Here is a 20498-nt window from a genome sequence, read left to right as displayed (position 1 = left end):
AAGCCTCACACCCACGCCCATTTCCCCTGGCTCAGCGCTGAACTTACACTCCAGGTATTCCGTCTTCGTCCTGCTCAGCTTGAAACCCTTAGACTCAAGAGCCTGTCTCCAAACCTCCAGCCTCTCGTTAACACCGGCTCGCGACTCATCAATCAGAACTATGTCATCGGCGAATAGCATGCACCATGGCACATCCCCTTGAATATGGTGTGTTAACGCGTCCATCACTAGGGCGAATAAGAACGGACTGAGCGCAGAACCTTGGTGTAGCCCCATTACAACAGGAAAATGCTCAGAGTTGCCTCCTACTGTCCTAACCCGAGTCTTAGCCCCATCATACATGTCCTTAATCGCCATAATGTAGGGAACCGACACACCTTTTGCCTCCAGGCATCTCCAGAGAATTTCTCTCGGAACCTTGTCATATGCTTTCTCCAGGTCAATAAACACCATGTGCAGATCCTTCTTCCTCTCTCTGTATAGTTCCACCAACATTCTAACAAGGTGTATAGCTTCTGTAGTCGAACGACCCGGCATGAATTCGAACTGGTTGTCGGATACAGACACCGTCATCCTCACCCTCGCTTCAACCACCCTCTCCCACACTTTCATGGTATGACTCAGTAATTTGATACCCCTATAATTGTTACAACTCTGGATATCACCTTTGTTCTTATACAATGGAACCACCGTACTCCACCTCCACTCATCCGGCATCCTTTTCCCCTTAAAAATAATATTAAACAACCTAGTCAACCACTCCAAACCTGCTCTCCCCACACTTCCAAAATTCCACCGGAATCTCATCTGGCCCGGTCGCTCTGCCCTTACTCATCTTACGCATAGCTCCCACGACCTCCTCAACCTCGATACGCCTGCAGTACCCAAAGTCACGGTGACTCTCGGAATGCTCCAATTCACCTAGCACAATATCCCGATCCCCTTCTTCATCCAGAAGTTTACGAAAGTAAGTCTGCCATCTCCTCTTAATCTGGGCATCTTTCATCAATACTCTACCATCTTCGTCCTTGATGCATCTCACTTGGTCCAAATCCTGAGCCTTCCTCTCTCTCAACTTGGCCAGCCGGAATAACTTCTTTTCCCCACCTTTTTCTCCCAATTCCTCGTACATACGACCATAAAGCCGCAGTCTTAGCCTCTGTGACCGCCAGCTTAGCCTCCTTCCTAGCTGCCTTATACCTATCCATGCACACTCGCCTCTCCTCCCCGCCTATGCTCCCCACTAACTTAAGGTACGCCGCCTTCTTTGCTTCCACTTTACCTTGGACCACTTCATTCCACCACCAGTCTCCTTTGTGCCCGCCAGAGATGCCCGTCGAGACCCCTAACACCTCTCTCGCAACCTCTCTAATACAGTCTGCTGTCGTTGACCACATAGTGCTCGCGTCACCACTGCTCCTCCAAGCTCCTATAGCCGACAACCGCCCCTCCAACGAAAGACCCTCGGCTCAAGAAAACAAAAAGCCAAAAGGACAAAAATGAGACAATATTAATATCATTACACCAATCATAGGAAAAATAAGAACATCATGAAATCCAGAAGAAAGATACAAAGCAAAGGGAGATAATATTAGTATCACCACAGCAATCATAAGAAAATATTAACACCATGAAATCTAGAAGAAAGATGCAAAGCAAAAACGATAGCTAGTAAATAGGACCTGCACTGAAAAGCGAAATAGTAAAATACAACATTGTCACTAGCTATCTTAGATAAAACCCCTACATGGCTAGTCCCACAATGGTACGATATAAGGCACGACTCAACTACCTCCTAACCTACAACCCTAATTCTCGACCTCCACATCTTCCTATCAAGTGTCATGTCCTCGGAAATCTGGAGCTTCGCCATATCCTGCCTGATCACCTCTCCCCAATACTTCTTAGGCCGCCCTCTACCTCTTCTCGTGCCCTCCACAACCAGCTGCTCACACCTCCGTACCGGAGCATCTGGGCTTCTCCTCTGAACATGTCCGAACCATCTAAGCCTCGCTTCCCGCATTTTGTCATCAATGGGAGCCACGTGCACCTTCTCCCGAATATCATCATTTCTAATCTTATCAATCCTAGTGTGCCCGCACATCGCCGGTCTAACCACCGCTCTATAGAACTTACCTTTGAGTATTGGTGGTACTCTCTTGTCACATAGGACTCCAGATGCTAACCTCTACTTCATCCATCCTACTCCAATACGGTGTGTACTCCCCTCCCTCCTGGATAACTGAACCAAGGTACTTGAAGCTGCCTCTACTCGGGATGACCTGCGAATCAAGCCTCATCAATTAACACCGGATGACCTGCGAATCAAGCCTCTCCCCTCCCTCCCATTTTCCCTGGATCAACGCTGAACTTACACTCCAGGTATTCCGTCTTCGTCCTGCTCACCTTGAAACCCTTAGACTCAAGATCCTGTCTCCAAACCTCCAGCTTCTCGTTAACACCGGCTCGCGACTCATCAATTAGAACTATGTCATCGGCGAATAGCATGCACCATGGCACATCCCCTTGAATATGGTGTGTTAACGCGTCCATCACCAGGGCGAATAAGAACGGACTGAGCGTAGAACCTTGGTGTAACCCCATTACAACCGGAAAATACTCAGAGTCGCCTCCTACTGTCCTAACCCGAGTCTTAGACCCATCATAGATGTCCTTAATCGCCATAATGTAGGGAACCGACACACCTTTTGCCTCCAGGCATCTCCAGAGAACTTCTCTAGGAACTTTGTCATACGCTTTCTCTAGGTCAATAATCACCATGTGCAGATCCTTCTTCCTCTCTCTGTACAGTTCCACCAACCTTCTAACAAGGTGTATAGCTTCTGTAGTCGAACGACCCGGCATGAACCCGAACTGGTTGTCGGATACAGACACTGTCATCCTCACCCTCGCTTCAACCACCCTCTCCCACATTTTCATGGTATGACTCACTAATTTGATACCCCTATAATTGTTACAACTCTCGATATCACCTTTGTTCTTATACAATGGAACCACCGTACTCCACCTCCACTCATCCGGCATCCTCTTCGCCTTAAAAATAACATTAAACAACCTAGTCAACCACTCCAAACCTGCTCTCCCCACACTTCCAAAATTCCACTGGAATCTCGTCTGGCCCGGTCGCTCTGCCCCTACTCATCTTACGCATAGCTCCCACGACCTCCTCAACCTCGATACGCCTGCAGTACCCAAAGTCACGGTGACTCTCGAAATGTTCCAATTCACCTAGCATAATATCCCGATCCCCTTCTTCATTCAGAAGTTTATGAAAGTAAGTCTGTCATCTCCTTTTAATCCGGGCATCTTCCATCAATACTCTACCATCTTCGTCCTTGATGCATCTCACTTGGTCCAAATCCCGAGCCTTCCTCTCTCTCAACTTGGCCAGCCGGAATAACTTCTTCTCCCCACCCACCCTTTTTCCCCAATTCCTCGTACATACGACCATAAGCCGCAGTCTTAGCCTCCTTCCTAGCTGCCTTGTACCCCTCCATGCACGCTCGCCTCTCCTCCTCACCTATGCTCCCCACTAACTTCAGGTACGCCGCCTTCTTCGCTTCCACTTTACCTTGGACCACTTCATTCCACCACCAGTCTCCTTTGTGCCTACCAGAGATGCGCGTCGAGACCCCTAACACCTCTCTCGCAGCCTCCCTAATATAGTCTGCTGTCGCTGACCACATAGTACTCGCGTCACCACTGCTCCTCCAATCTCCCATGGCCGACAACCGCCCCTCCAACTCTTGGGCTTTATCTTTAGTTAAGGCTCCCCACCTGATTCTCGGTCTTCCTCGAGTAGACATTTTCCTCCTCTTTAACATAATACCAACGTCCATCACCAAGAGCCTATGCTGCGTCGCGAGTATCTCACCCGGAATCACCTTGCAATCCTTGCACAACCCTCACATCTCCTGAGGAGGAGATAGTCAATCTGAGTCTTCGCAATCGCATTTTGAAAAGTAACCAAATGTGTGTATATATATATATATATATATATATATATATATATATATATATATATATATAGATAGATAGATAGAGAGAGAGAGAGAGAGAGAGAGAGAGAGAGAGAGAGCTGAGAATTGACCGGCTGGTGTGGGCATCCCTATTTGGCCAGCTTTCATATTTATCTTTTTTTCTGTTTTTTTTTTTTTTTCTCCATTCTATTAGTTTAGCTTTATATTAAAATGCCTAAAAGTCTACATTAAATTCTCTAAACGTTATGGTTCTTCTCCCCTTCTTTATTGATGTTTTTTAATGCATCAAAGGTAGGAGATAAAAAGACAATAACCTAAGCCTCATGTGCTATAAGCATATGATCCATCCGTTTTAGTGTCAAATGTGCTTTGAAAAATTCTCCAGCATATTGTCTTTGGCACTTTACAGTATGCCATAGGATCTGAAAATTCAATTCAAGTCCACCAATGAAGTCTATTATATTTTAAGTTTTTCACTTTGCGTAGTTACAATTTGTATTGCTATATTCTTTTTTTTTGGGGGGGGGTTCATTTTTACTGTTATATTCATGTGTTAGCATGGATATTCTATCTTGATTGAACTTATTTGTATGTTCCATCTTGGCAGCATATTCAAATGGACCCATACCCTTATCTGCAAAAGTATGCCTATATTTTTATAAGTTTATACTTTTGAGTCCCATAATTGCTTCTTACTCAATATTTGCTAGATTTTAGTAATTCGTGCTTTCTCATCTGCGTTGTGGGCGTGGTATTTACCCTAACGCTGGATGCTTTTCTTCAAGGTAATTACATTCACTCTCTAAGTTCATAAATTTTTTGCCACTCCTATTTGTTTTAATTTCCTTATTCGTGCAAAGTTCATAATCTCTTTTTGACACGGTATGATTTTGGAAGCTGTTTATGAAATTCAATGATTTGAAACTAGAGGCAAAACCTAATTCCTTGATAAGAAATGATAGCATTTGCTATAGAATTGAAAATAAACTGCAGAAGGAGACATTTAATTTCTTGCGTTGGTTTGGATGGATCTAGTTTTTTTACTATAGTTATTGTTTGCTATTGATAATAGAATTTGAACTTTTGCTGAAAGATGAGTTGAAGTTCTGATTTTTAAGTAGGAGAGTGAGTGATCTTATGGTGTAAAGATAATGATATTGGTTCGGAGGAAATCTTGAACCGTGTTATGGTGCTAAGTTAATTCAACTTGAGAAACCAAAAGAAGTTAAACATGTACATTAATTTTACCCAGTTATTTTACTTATTTAGGCTCTCTAATCTTTTAGCAAAGGAAAACAATATGTAAGTATTCATGTAATTTATATTGGAGAGGATAGTCGTTCATATTTCTACGGCAATGAAGAAAATAAAGAAATTACTTGTATGCAAGGTAAAATTCTTTTTGTTTTATTTCTATCTTTATTTACAAAGATTGGAATCTCACACTAAGTTATGCATTTATTTTAAGCTTTGCATCTTATTCTTATTGTTGTCTGTTGGACTGCTCCACTTGCTAATTGCTTCGGCGGTCAATCAAAAAAAATATTCATGTTGTCTTTCACCATCCCAGAATTGTATATGAGAAAAATTCATCTTCATTGTTATACGATATTTCGATAATCATCAACCAAACATAATTCACTATACGCATAGCGTTAAAAGGACCAAAGGGTAAAATGAATTCGAAAAAGAAGGAAGTGGCTACCAGCAGATAGAAGATAGGCATCAAATTAATATAAGGATTCTAAGAAAATTTGTTAAGTTCAATGATCAAAAAAGAAAAATTATTATATGGTAGGGCTTTTCATGTTGCTAACTGTTTGTTCTCTAATTAAACTAATTCTTTTCGTATTCTCTAATTAAATTGGATAATTAATGCATAATAATAATCACATCCTATAGTGGAATATATTTCTATGCACTATTTGTATATCTTTGTTATAGTTTACTTTGAGACTTGAGAATTATTATCTTTTGGTTAGTTATCGTTATTATTAGAAAGTTGAAGAAAGAAAAAGAGATTCGACATTTTTTAAAGAAAGTGAACGGTTAGAGAAGTAAGAAAGGGGGAAAGGGGGGAAAAGAAAAAGTTAAAGATAAAATGGTTTAAAGGGGGGGGGGATGGAAATAAAAAACAAAAATTACATAACCGATTCATATAATTAGATATTTATATGCACCTAATAGTGCAAAGAACTAACCATGTCTTAAATTTGTTAAACATATGCACAGAAAAAGTTTTTCTTGAAATTCTTTTCCTTCTTTAATTTCTTTTAACGAAAATAAAAGTATTGTTTCAATTATATAGATTATACAAAAATCAAGTATTTTTGGAAGACTAAAAACTCTAAGTGAATGAAAAATTATGGAAAATATATAAAGCTGTGTGTGGATACTATAATTGGTTAAAACTTGAAATATTTGAATTTAAGACAAAAGAAATTTTATAAATTTTGGCATTCGTAAAATCTAATAATCCGCGCTCGCGGGGGTGGATTCACTAGTAAGGCAATAAGTTTGATGCGTAATTGACATATGAATACGAACATTTATTGGATAAAATAAATAGGAATCTTGTTAAGTTGGTTGGACATTAACAGGGTTGTTACTTCTTAATAAAAAAACGTGTCAAATTCTAAGTCTCATTATTATACGGTAATAATATAAAACTGATTACAAATTCTTGACATATAAATATATATAACTAATGAAACCGAGAAACATCACACAAAAAAGAACACCAACATAATATAATAAATATATATAACTAATGAAACCGAGAAACATCACACAAAAAAGAACACCAACATAATATATAGAATATTGAATGATTTCAATGAAGGCATGACAAAAAAATGAATCAACGTGGATAAAAAGAGAGCAAATTGCACTTTTAATATGGACTAATCACTTCTTATATTTCTGTTTTGAATTATGCACATAATACCTAGCTTTAAATAACGAGTAAAAATAAAATCTTCACCGAGAAACGGTGGTTAAACTTTAACAGATGAAATCATGTTCCTTATATATGAATTATTTATCAATCTTTTTGAGAGTTCAAAGTTCTTTTCAATTTTGGGAGGGATAAAAACACAGCAATAACCTCCAAAATTTATCCCTTCCTGTTATAAGCAATTGAGTCCTCTAATGTGAAATGAAAATTAAGCTGCCTTGCGTTTTAATAATATTCCTAATAAAATTCACTTATGTATTTTGATTTAACAAAGTATTAAAAGTTGTAGTTATCTTAGTATTTATTTCTAATATATATTCAGTCGCTGTGATTTAGAAAATAGTTTATAAGACAATGATTTGGTCTTCCACAATTCTAATACGAAACTGCATTAGTTGCTTGGCCCCTCGGTGGTAACTTTAGCAAAGCTTTGCCTCTGCTGGAATTTAAACCCGAGTTTCCCGTGGTATATTCGAGCTTCATTGACGCTAGATGCGTGCTTTCTAAAAGAAATAATATGATACATGATCCCTCCGCCATTGCATGAATTAAAAGAAAACTTACTGATGCAGAAGCGCCTTGAGTAGTAGCACAGCAGATGATGCATCATGTTTGTAAAGGATTCTAAATTCTTTGTGATCATCACAATTCAGTCACAGCACTACACTGTAAATATTCTGCGTAAGCTGAAGCTAGTACAAGTTCATTTTTTCGACAAAATCCTACTACATTCTGTTGAAAATGAATTTTTTTAATGGTAACACTGCCATAGCAAGTTTAAAAATTCTAAATTCTTGGAAGAATTTCTACTTCAATGAGATTACAATATGCTAATCTCTACAAGAACAGAACCAAACCTATATCTCTTCTCCATCCAACCACTTTATATGTCTTTGAAGAGGGTTGCTGCAGCTAAACAAAGATCCCAGAGCTAACATACAAAACTAGGAACTGAAGGACCAGATGTGACCACTTTTTAGCAAAATCTGATGAGTAACTTCTCAAGGTCCGGTCTTTCATTGCAAAACTAAAGTGAGGATGTGATTGACTGGTAACGTGCCAGTCCCTCACCATTGTTTCTTCCATCAACGAATCACTATCTTCTTCCAGCTTCATATTGTACCGATAAACGATAATTTCTTCCAGCCACTTATCTGGCAAAGTACTTAAATCCTCCTGTTCAGAATATGAATTGACAAGTTAGAAATTGCCGTCATCGAAAAGAAAAAAGAAATTGGCAGTGAATGATAGATACAGCCATAATATGAAATAATCTACGGAAAAGGGCCTAAAGTGGCCCCGAAGTATCGAATTTGGTACAATAATGCCCTCCTTCCACCTTTTCAAATAAAAATGCACTTACCGTTTAACTTTTGGCTCAGTCATGCCCTTATTTTTAACAATCTTTTATTTTTTAAAATTTTTTTTTTTTAATCCACGTGTAATATTTTTATTGGCTGAACTTAAAAGACCAGCCCTCATACACTAACCCACCCGTTATCGACCCGCCCCCCTTTAATTGGAACCTTTCTCCTCCAAATTGGAACCTTTCTCCTCCAAGGCAGATACTTTGTTCAAATCTGCAGCTTTGCTACGAACCATATCAGCCACAGTCTGCTTCAACTTGTTCCTTTCTTGACGAAGGGCATCAAATGAAATTTTTTGATTATGGATAAACATTGACACATGAGGTGGAAATTGTTCATCGCGCCATTCCCAATAACAACCACCATTCTTCTCAGAACAACAACATTTGTAGAATCTACGACCACCATTTATAGGTGTCGTAACAGTAAAATGGTTGGCAATTAATCCACAATAACATGCACGGGAATCACCTTGGTCAAGAGAAGAAGCAGAAGAAGATTCAGACATTTGAAGCTAAAGGAAGAATAGTTATTAATATAAATTTCAGAAGAAGATACAAAGTTGGGAGGTAGGAGATGGGAGAGGGAGAATTTGAAGAACCCTAATGAAAAGAGGAAGAAGAAGAAGTAGTTGCGTCTTTAAAGAAATGGTTCTTTGGGTTAAAACGAACTAAAGGGGGGCGGGTTACGGGTGGGTTAGTGTATTAGGGCTGGTCTTTAAGTTCAGTCAACAAAAATATTACACGTGGAATTAAAAAATAAAAACTGTTAGAAATAGGGGCATGGCTGAGCCAAAAGTTAAACGGTAGGTGCATTTTTATCTGAAAAGGTGGAAGGACATAATTGTACCAAACTCAATACTTCAGGGGCACTTTAGGCCCTTTTCCGAATAATCTATTCAGAAAACTCTACTTAATACTTCTCACATGCTCCAGTACAAAGTACTCCACCCCCACCCCCACCCCCCAAAACAGGATTTATTCAGATTATGTTTCATTTCAGGACTTTGAAAAAAGTTCCCAAGTGGAAAGGATCTAAGTTAGACTCTTCAAGAGAGTGATATGACAATTAGAGACTAGACTGCAACACCAGCTCAGTTTCACAACTGCAAATTGAACAAATGCACCAGAGTAATGATTTCGAAAATTCCCCTGAAAGTGAACATAAATATTACCTTTGATGATGAGGTGAAGATGGCTGATCTGGAGAAGAGCGTTGCCCAGAAACTGCATGAAATCTCTGTTCCTCGAATGCTCCCCGTTGTCGACTTACCTCACCTGGCTGAGGTTGTTCATTTACACCTGAAAATCCTACTGGACCCAGAGACCCAAACTCAAGCTGTTCTCCATGTGAACCATAACTGGCGTTGTCGTCAAATGGATACAGCATTACAAAAGGGGATCCACCAGGTCCATTTGAAGTCCCTCCACTTGGGTTCATTGCTGTTAAAGGATACATGCCGTATGCTGCATTAGGAGGGCCACCGTGGCTTGAGTTTCCACGCAATGGACCATTTTGGGACAGATAAGAAGGAATGGAGTCATGTCTATGTGAGCTCCAAGATCTGTCTGCCCGGCTATCACTGGATGCCAACCGATCCACTCTTGAGTTTGATTTCTCAGATTGGCTGCGGTTGTAATTGCGCCCAGCAGCACGAGATTTTGAATTCATATTCCAATTCCCCTCTCTGTCCACATGGTTATCGTTTCTCTCGTAGCTGTAATTGCCCCTTCTTGTACTAGATGAGTGCCGATCCCTAGCTGACACCTTCTGAAGCGACATCAAATTGCAAAGGTAAAATATCCACTTGAAATGATAGTACCACGTCTCAATCAAAAAGATCTTGTGTACAGAATAGAAGAGTTTTACACAAAATCAAGCTTCCGTAATGGAAAGATAGGCAAGATGATTATGTGAGCTTCATGGACATAATATAGGTAATGTCTCACTGTAACCATCCTCAGCATCAATTCAAAAGCATGGAAAAACAAAGCAGAATAGTGATTCTACTTTTCACAAACATCTCTCGTGGAACAAGTTACAAGGATAATGTTGTCTACCACTAATAAAAGAGGCATCTGAGCAACCATTTTTTATCCTAATGCTTGAACATTTATGTGAAAAGGACAGAATGAAAACATCGGATTGCATTAATAAATCTATAAATCACAGTCAGCACGATGAGAACAGGACGATTAGTTAAGAAACAAGAAGAGAGATGTGCAAGAATATTTTTTTTTGGAAACAAAAGATGCACATATTTCTCTACAATATCCACCTAATACTATCTATTAAAGAGAGATAAAAAGAGATATAGATATAAAATTTAATAATGTACAGCTTTGATACTACTTACAGGATTTGGCAGGTACGTCCCAGTCCCGCTACGGAATCTTGGTATCTCATCAACATACCGTTGAAACATATTAGGAGGTCTGTTAGAAACAGACTGAAGTGGTGCAACGGGCAATATGCGAGGACCATAGCTCATCAACTGAGTAAAGAGGTTCATGTTGGCTGAATGAGGTCTTCCAGGACCATCCCACGGGAAACGACCTTGTAAATATACAGGGGGTACCATTACTGGAGAAGGGTAAACAAGTGGTCCAGGATGTCTAGGGTTTTGGCAAAACCTTCCATATTGCAAATTTTGAAAATGACTAGCAAAGTCACTGTTAAGTATATCGGACTTGTGTTCACCAGGCCCCTCCATAGAAGTGGGGCCCCTAAAAGAGCTGGATGGAGTTAAATCTTCAGAGCGGTCAAGTCCCTCAGATGTATCAAAGTTCTGACCTGAATCACTATGATCTAGGCATTCTTCTCCTAAATGGCTTGTTGAAGAATCAGGAGTTCCTGCCTCAGGTGGAATATTATATATTGGAAGCATAGTGAGAAATGGAACTGGTGGCCCAGTGGGATAAAATGCAATAACCCCAGAATTATCACCCATTCTTTGCCGAGAACCAGGCCCAATAAGCATTGGTGCGATGGGTATCATTGGGTCTGATCCACTTGTCTGAGCAACTTCATGTTCAGGCACATGCCTTGCAAGGTGCATGGAAATAACAGATTGAGGTCCTTGACTTCTCTCAGCCATTTCAGTACCCACATTTGACACAGAATTCCAATCCTGATCATCCTCCTCAGCTTGATCTGACACATGGTCAGACATCATTTTACCTTTTCCATAACCAGTAGCTGGCTCTGTGGCAGCTGCTTTCTTTCCCCACCTTTCCCTTGTTGACTTTGTGCTTTTAGCGGATGACCCATCCCAAGAACTCTCAGAAGAGGTTTTACTTCTCATTGAACTACTATGAGCACTGGACGAGAACCTGGAACTTGCCATCCTTTCTTCAGCATAAATGTCATTCGCTCTGCTATCCTGAAGAATATTATCAGAATGTTCTTCCCTAATTGGCCCATGTTTTTCCTTCATATACTTCTGCTGAGCTCCCAGAGAGTTACCAGAGCCACTAACCCAAGATGAAGGAACAAAGTTAAAACCTGAATGTATAGATTGTTGCTTAAGATCAGATTGAAGTGTTTCGTAATTTCCATTTTCTGGGTCAAATCCAACACTGGAGCCAGCATCTGGCTCTTGCCAGAAATCATTTTCTGCCTCGCCTGAGTTCATCTCCATAGAGCTAAAATTTTCATTATTGCGGTCAATTGGATCTTCAGAAGTTGGATTCAACCCGAGGCCTGGGAAGTACTGGTTGAAATGGGGTGAAATCAACCCATGCGGAAATTGCATGTTCGAAAATGCAGGATCCATAAACGGATAATTAGTGGGAACTCCTGGCATATTTCGTTGATTATAGCCCATAGACGTCAGAAATGAGGGAGAGATAGGAAAAGGTAACTGAGCTGAAGCCCAATTAAAAGGAAAATGAACTTGACCATTAAATCCATGGATTGAAGTAGATGCCATCATATTCACAAGATCTTGCTCTTCCTGATGCATCCCCTGTGTCCCCCCACCAGTCGACGAGAGCTCTTCATTCAGAACATCGATGCCTGATTCTCGGTGAAAGCTATTTGATCCACCGTTGGATTCGGTCCCAAGATCATGACTCTGGAGGGATGGAATGTGTCCGACAGATGGCGTGTTATCATTTAGAGTTCGACCGCTCTGACCTGCAACATTTTCAGATCCTTGATTCCTCCTCTTATAACTGCTGTCCTGCCTCATCGGAGTGGGTTGCATTTTTGCAGTCTCTGGAGCTCTTCCATGCCTTTCTTGATTGTTACTATCACCATAGGTGTCTGTAAGCTCAGGACTAGACCGCGTTCTGGCAAAAACAAACCTACCCTGTATATCATTCAGTATTTGATCAGATTTTGAATCTCTCTGAATTTTGTCAGTATGTGAAACCTGAGAGGTAGCGGTTTCCTTCTGCAATTGATCAGAAACCCTTGAGTTGCTCAAATTGCTGTGGCCCTTTCGGTTTTCAGTATAAGAGGACACAGAAAAATCATTTGTTCTAGAGAAGGTTCCAGAAGAATGGTTAATATATTGAGAAGAAGCATTCCGTGGATTGGCTCCCTCCACCTTACTCACCTTTTTTCCACTGGGTTTGACCCTAAAATTCTGAGACTCCGGTACGTCATCTAGTGTTGACAATCTTACGCGTGACAATTCAGCCTCTGGGGCATCAGGCCTTTGGCCACTGCCATGCCTGTCCCAAGTATTCATAAAAAACTGATTTACTTCATATATTAGATTTTCTTTTGGGCAGTCCAGCAATCTTGCCAGCCTTTTGGCACCAAATGCAAACGCACTCCGTATCCTATAAAAGTTACCTGCCAGAATTATAATCAGCCGAAATGAAGTACCAAGAAGAAATGATGTAAAGAACACGCCATATCTAGGAAATGATCTAAAACCATGCAGTTATTTTCTATTAAGCAGTTGTCATTCAAGGCTGTGCCTTATGAATTTCCCTCACTCAGACTTTTGCTAGTCAAAGAAATTTTAACTTAAGATACTAAACAATTGAATTACTTTCTGTTCTTCTAGGACACCAACACACATCATGTAAAAAGCAGTGGTGGCAGACCCTTTTTGCTGATATGGTTAAACCCACCCCTCCAAAACCCACCTGCCGAGGAGTCACCAGCCCTTCCCCATTTTGCACCCTAGGTGACTGAAACCCCCAACCTCAAGGTTGTAGGTGGAGAATGTTCTCCTCTAGGTTATCCCTCACTCATCAGTGGTGGCAGAAATTAAACGTCAGAACCTTCAAAATATATAATTAAATCTACCGTCAGAGAAGTAAAGAAATTACGGAAAATATTAAGAACTGCAACTAAATGTAAGTGAAAGCTCATGTTCAAAGAACCCCGTAAGTATGGCCAAGAGTGAACAGAAGTTAATTAAAAAGATGACATCAGAGCCTATATTGACATAATTAGTGAACAAGAATATCCAAATTTCAAGTACCTTTACTCACACTACGACCAAGGTTGTTGTTTACTCGTAAAGGATCAATCACATTAAAATGTTTAGAGACAAAAGGTTGCCCTTGGTTTTCCTGCCCACCAGGAAAAACAGCATACACGGAGCTACAGGCATCAAGAAACAATTTGCTGAGAAGCAATTCTCCACCATCTTTGCGAGGAGGTTCCGCTGTAACACGACGCCCACAACAAAATTAAGCCATCAAATTAACTCAAGCAAAACTACAGGAAATCAAAAATACTAAATGACCCTACACATGTGCATTACCAGCGACATCAGGAAGTGAACTAATAGCCACAGGACCCCATAAACTAACACAAAAGTTGTCCCAATCAAAGTTGCTGAAGAACTCCAAGAAGCGGAAAAGGACCTGAGTATGAATTGTAAACATTAAAGAACAAGAAATAAAACCCGTAAAAAAATAAAGAGGAAAAAATAAACATCAGTCAAAAGTTAGTCACCTCAAGTGGCCCAGAAAAGGAATTGTTGAACACATGAAATATGTAAAGAACTAAGGTTTCCAAGGCATAAGTTGAAATGAGACCGTGATGAGCACCCAGTATACGGCTCTCATAATAACACCATGCCTTAATCAAGATAATGCTGCGCTTGAATAAATGATTCTGGTTTATCAGGTGATCAACCTACAAATAACAAACAAGTACAGTAAAGAGTTCATGCTCCTTTACTCAGAACTCTTTATTTCTCCACTAGTTCCATTTTAGGATAAGTACTTAGCACAGCATGTAAAATCTATGGTTGTATCATCAAACAGCAGATTTTGTAATAGCATAAGAAACTACACACCTCCTCCAGGAAGCAAAGGGTACATAGACCCCCTAGCTGATTGAAAGATATGTCAACCACGATATTTTCAACTAAACATTTTATTAACTTCACCTGCAGTCAGAAAAAAAGAGAACAATGAGAGGGATTCATTGACAACAGAATCACCAAGGCACTGGTGCAAATAAAGAGTAACTACAGAAAATTCAACTACATAACCAAGTAAGCACCATTAGCATCTACTATCCTTATTACGCTATCCAAGTAGAGAAAGATGAATGATTATTCATCTTGAAGTATTAGCTTTCTTTCTTTCCTTTTTTTCTGAAACAGATATATTAGCTACAAACTTAAATAACATTTCCTTTATCTCCCAACTCCACTCAACACTATAATCTCTTAGAGCCCATCCTTGGTCCCAGATAATAGTGGAACTGGAGGATATTCCTCACAACTTGCGAAAAGTCTATGCAATGAACATACTCCAACTAGATAAGTCTTAAAATATTCTATATGTAGCTTCATGAGCTCCGATAATAACATAGGTATCACTACATCTGATTGATAAGATCCACACCGGAAGGGTCAAGTAACTGCAGAAAAAGACCAAAGAGGTTTTCTATGGAGAACTTATACACCCATTTCTCAGTTCCTGATTGATAGTCGGACAGAACAAGGGGAGAGAAAAATGTCTGTGTCTAAGCACTAAAAAAATTACACTGTTGTGAAATCAATTGTAATCATTCCTAAAAGCAAGGGCAATACTATTAAGAAGGCATAAAAAGTATTACAGTTAGCGACCTCGGGAAGGAGCATTACAACAAATCCAACTATAGACGTAAAACTATATACATGATGAAATTCCCTAAGTTCTTCAATATACTTAGTGGGCGTTTGGACATAAGAATTGTAAGATTCCAAAATAGGGGGAAAATTTTTTTCAAGTGAAAATGGTATTTGAAATTTAGAGTTGTATTTTGACATGAATATAATTTTGGGTTGTTTTTTAAGTTTTGTGAGTGATTTGAGTGAAAATTTTGAAAAACAGCTTTTTGGAGTTTTTCAAATTTTCGAAAATTTCCAAAATGCATCTTCAAGTGAAAATTGAAAATTTCATGAACAAACGCTGATTTCGAAAAAAAGGGAAAAATTTCTTATGTCCAAACGGGCTCTTAGTGTGGGGAATGAAAAATGCAAACAGAATATATGATGATACCAATATAACTCCAATTAAATATCCGAAGAAGGTAGACTAAGGGGAAAAAATGTATATTAAATGCCAGATGCAACATTCCTTCAATCAATAAATAGGAGCATTGGGAAGAACACTTGAAACTGATGATTTTGCAGAACTTCTTGTGATGCTTAACAAACATGAAATATCAGACAGAAGTCAATTTAGTTTTTTTACTGGCATGCAATCTCATAAATAAATTACTCTTGAAAGTTGAAACACATAATCCCAAAGAGTCATAAATCATCTACACGTACGAGACCAAATGTTAAACACTTGATTCTATGATATCTTCGTATAAAAGCATTAAGAAAGAAACTTAATATAGCATTGACACAATTTTTAGAATACTATAATTCTGCTCTGACAACTAGAGTGAAATACAATCATACTTTTAATGTTTGTATGAGATGCTCCTTTAATGCTAATTAGGATTTGTCTCAAGTAAATATGAGAGAAATGTTTCATTACTTTTGCAACTTTAAAAAAGGGATCAAATGAGTGTCACATATTTTCATAGGAATAGTTCCTTCTATTTTTTTATAAGGCAAGATAGTTCCTTCCATATTAATTAAAAAATCAAATCAGCAGATGGTAAGTAATCTCAAATAGATATGGTAACACAATTTTTCATTACAAAATTATCAAAGAAGAACCAAAGTTTTGATAGTTGCACAGAGAAATCTTCGGCTAAAGTGACCATAACCACAAGACAGAACCATTGCGTAAACCATAAAATAAGAAACTAGACAGTGCATGTTTTCTTGCATCCAAATGAAAAGGAAAGAAATTCTCTGAAAAGCCAAAAGGAAAGAAAAGTTTCAAAAGATTGATCCAAAAAATAGTCACAAAAGCAAATTTTAATTTGTTTTTGAAATTCAACAGCAAATATCAAAATATAGTCAGCAGGGAAGCTCCATAACTTTATACCATCCTAGATTAGAATCCCAAAAACAAGGGACAAGTGAAATTCAAGTCCCAACTATAACCAACAAAAGATACTCATGGCACCATCTAGTTTTCTGAATTAAAAAAATACCCGAACAGTACTCCTTATAATTAAAAGATACTCCTAAAACATTCTCCATCCTATCAGAAGTCAAAAGTTGCCGAATTCCAATTATCTCCTAAAGAAAGCTAGCCAGAAAACTACCTACTCTCTCTAACAGGCATCAACGCAGAGGATTAAGAATATGTGCATGCAAATCTCAAAGAAAAGGGGTTTATGGCGAGGACTTACTTCTGCCTGAATGTACTGAACCTCCTTGACATGAAATTCAGCATTTTCATTTTTCTCCTCTTTCTCTAGCATATCACGAACCTGATGAGCCCATGTATCTTTTAAACTTTGGTTATTACTGAAGGCAGTTAAATCAATGTCCCCGTCAGGAAGATAAGTCTTCAAGGGTACTGAGCCGAATGTAAAAACCTGGAAAATCTGAAGCGGTTAAAAGAAATTTACAAGCAAAACGCCAAAAAATGAGACAAAACATAAACAAGGCTGGAACTTTTTTGTGTTCAGATGAGCAAATAGAACAAAGTCCTATATGGCAACTCCAAGTAACCACTTCCATTGTGAAGGAAGACTTACAACCGGAAAAAAAAAAAATAGTAAAATGTAGAAGTCATGCTTGAAGACTCATTTCACCCAGTAAATTCATTATCTTTACTGGTATCTGACATAGAACAAAGTTTATTGACATATCAAATGCTATGTGTGTATGAGAACGACGACTCCACTCTTTTAGGAAAGATTGATTGCGAGGCAATAGTTAGAACCACCAAAGAACATCACCAGTCCACCTTGTCCTCTCTTCACCCACCTCCACCACATACCCACACTCTACATTCTCTTCCATTTTCCCACTTCAGAACTCATTAGCCTTCATAATATCGCCAACTATTTCTATCCAACCTTTGTATCTAATCCGCTCCCTTTACTTCTGTAAATAAAAGAAAAATAGAAATCTGCACTTCATAGTAATATTACCTACAACAACAACAACAACAACAATAACCCAGTATAATACCACTAGTGGGGTTTGGGAAAGGTAGTGTGTACGCAGACCTTACCCCTACCTGGGATAGAGAGGTTGTTTCCAATAGACCCTCGGCTCCCTCCCTCCAAGAACTCCCACAAGAAAATCCAAACTTTTAACCAAATAGCCAACTTAATCTGCCGTTTCATATTCAATAATGAGCTCCAGAATGCAGAATAAAGATCACTAATTTCAATAAGATGTACATCATTTTAGAAGTTTACAATGCAAACTAAAGTTCCTAATGCATTTAGAACAAGAAAACTCATTGGTCCTCCTTCATAGAGGTAGTAAGTAACTCATATCACAGAGAAGTAGCAAAATGTCACATAACATAACAACAGATAAATCCAACAAAATTGCAATGTAACCAAAATTCAAGACAACCTGACATGGGAAACATTTCATGATGAGACGCTGAACGTAATCAGCAACAGCATTTCTGCGCTCCTCGGATGGTTGGTTAGGCTGAATGCAGGCAATGAGCTCAGCAGTCCTTTCCTCAGCCTTTGACCATCTCTCAGAGTCAAGGACTCCGATCACGGGTCCTGCATCGGGCACTAGCCCATTCGGCAATAGCCCACTTGGCTCTGCCCATTCCTCATGTTCTCCCATACAACTACTTGTTTAACCTCACTACAAATTGTTCAATGAAAATCCAACCTTTTCTCCCCACAAAGCTAAACTAGCAACCCCTTTATCAAGTATCTCATACAAAAGCTAAATCTGAATTACAAATAAAACCCCCAAGAAAGCAGTTCAACAATATGGTTAATATATTAATAAAAGCCAAGGCCAATTCTTGAATTGCACAAACCATAAATTACCAAAAAGGGTGTCAATAGCACTTGATAGTTTTTTATATACTCCTATATATCAATCCAAAAACCCCCACCTTTTCCCCAAATTTAAAAAAAAAAAATTAAAACAAAAAGAACCCTAAAGAGGAGGTCTGATAGGAATAATTGATCAAGGGATTAAACTGGAAAAGGAAACCCTAAAAGAGAAAATCAAATAAGCCCTGAAATACAACAAAAATGACGAATCCACAACTTCTCTTGATTTTCTAACAGATAAAGATGGAATTTTTCATTCCCAAAATAAAAAATAGAAAAGGAAAGAAAATAGGAAAAAAAGGCAAATGTGTTTTTCTGGAAAGGAGAAAGGGAAGCGTAGAGAGGTGTGTGTGTGAGAATAGGAAGCACAGATTAAAGTGTGTGTCTGTGTGTGAGAGAAAATTGGAATTCAGGAAAGAGAGAGGAATTGGTTTTGACGCTTTGAGTTTGAGGATGTTGGCCTCGTAGAAAAATATTGGGGAAAGGAGGAAGAGAGATTTGTTTTTCTTTTCTTTTTTGTTATTCCTTTTTGGCCCCTTTTTATCCTTCTTCTCTATTATTTGGTGATGTTCTAATTCTAATGATCAAATGAAAGGGATGGGTCTGTAAACTTTTGGCAAATGATGGAATTTGATTATTTTAAAAATCACATAAGTTTTCGATGATGGAATTTGATATTTTAAAAATCACAAAATATATTTATTAGTATAATTAAAACCCTCTAATAAGTTTCCGCTTGAAAGAACTTAACACATGAAATTTTAATATCGTGACTTAATGAAACAATATTAGTGCTTTTCGCAAATATTTTTAACAAAATGAGGTATGGGGGGCAGAATTGAATTTTATTAATTTATTATCTTTTAATTTGAATAATATTTCACAATTTGAATCTAGTGAATCTTCTCTCTTTTGGTATCTTATTAATAATAATACAAAAATTTATACTACTTATTATTGTGGGAAGGAAATATCAAAAGTGCATGTAGACGTTATGCATTTTGGGCCAATAACCTAAACACAGTGCCCTAGCGTAGGTCTTGGCGTTGGGCCTTACTTAGCCCTAACCAAACCCTGCTCAATTTCTTTTCTTTTTTTTATTGTTTTCTGTTTTTGTTACTATTTAAATTTAATAATATATTACTTTATTTTGAGAAGGTGCGTTTTTTTTTTTCATTTTCTTGATTTTATCGCTCCTCTACGCTATATACACTTTCATGATATGTCTTTTGCCTTTATATCTTTGTGTATTTCCTTTCTCTTCATAAAATATAATCATCAACTTCAGTTTACTGCAAATGTTACTAATGTGTGTTCATTGATGTGTTGTTAATTTTTACCTCCTTATCACTAGTTTCTAATGTACATTTTCATGACATCTTTTGCCTTCATCTCTGTGTTATCCCCTTTTCTCTTTAGCATGTATTTCATTATGTTTAAATTTATGGATATCTAAATTGTCAAGTGTTTTTCAATTAATTAATATGTTAATTTTACATTAAAATATTGACTATTTTAAAGCTATTAATGTGTTTACACGTATCATGTGTTCTGTTTATTTAAAACTTTATATGTGTGTGTATTTTGAAAAGAAGTAGCCCGGAGAATTAACAACAACAACAACAATAACCCAGTAAAATCCAACTAATGGGGTCTGGGGAGGGTAGTGTGTACGCAGACCTTACTCCTACCCCCAAAGGAGTAGAGAGGCTGTTTCTGAAAGACTCTCGGCTCAAGAAAACAAAAAGACAAAAGGACAAAAGGAGACAATATTAGTATCACCACAACAGTCATAGGAAAAATAGGAATACCATGAAA

The 20498-nt window shown here is 38.3% G+C and overlaps 1 protein-coding gene across 2 annotated transcripts; it reads right to left on the bottom strand.

The window, feature by feature from the left end:
• Positions 1-7568: 7568 nt before the first annotated feature.
• Positions 7569-19245, bottom strand: LOC107759179 (uncharacterized). 2 transcript variants are annotated; one of them, XM_016577055.2, is made up of 9 exons: positions 18232-19245; positions 17046-17234; positions 14593-14685; positions 14247-14429; positions 14053-14155; positions 13768-13953; positions 10681-13127; positions 9499-10094; positions 7569-8133 (listed from the first exon to the last, which is right to left on the bottom strand). In XM_016577055.2, exons 1-9 carry the CDS (start codon positions 18457-18459, stop codon positions 8124-8126), a joined length of 4035 nt encoding a protein of 1344 aa, XP_016432541.2. In that variant the 5' UTR covers positions 18460-19245; the 3' UTR covers positions 7569-8123. The 2 variants fall into 2 exon arrangements, with proteins under 2 accessions (XP_016432541.2, XP_016432542.2); XM_016577056.2 differs by having other exon boundaries at positions 9499-10091; positions 18232-19184.
• Between the last annotated feature and the right edge of the window lie 1253 nt (positions 19246-20498).

Source organism: Nicotiana tabacum, chromosome 19, assembly GCF_000715075.1.
Source record: "Nicotiana tabacum cultivar K326 chromosome 19, ASM71507v2, whole genome shotgun sequence".
NCBI lineage: Eukaryota > Viridiplantae > Streptophyta > Magnoliopsida > Solanales > Solanaceae > Nicotiana > Nicotiana tabacum.
The sequence above is the reverse complement of the archived record's forward strand: the minus strand, read 5'-3'. Positions and strand labels throughout refer to the sequence as shown.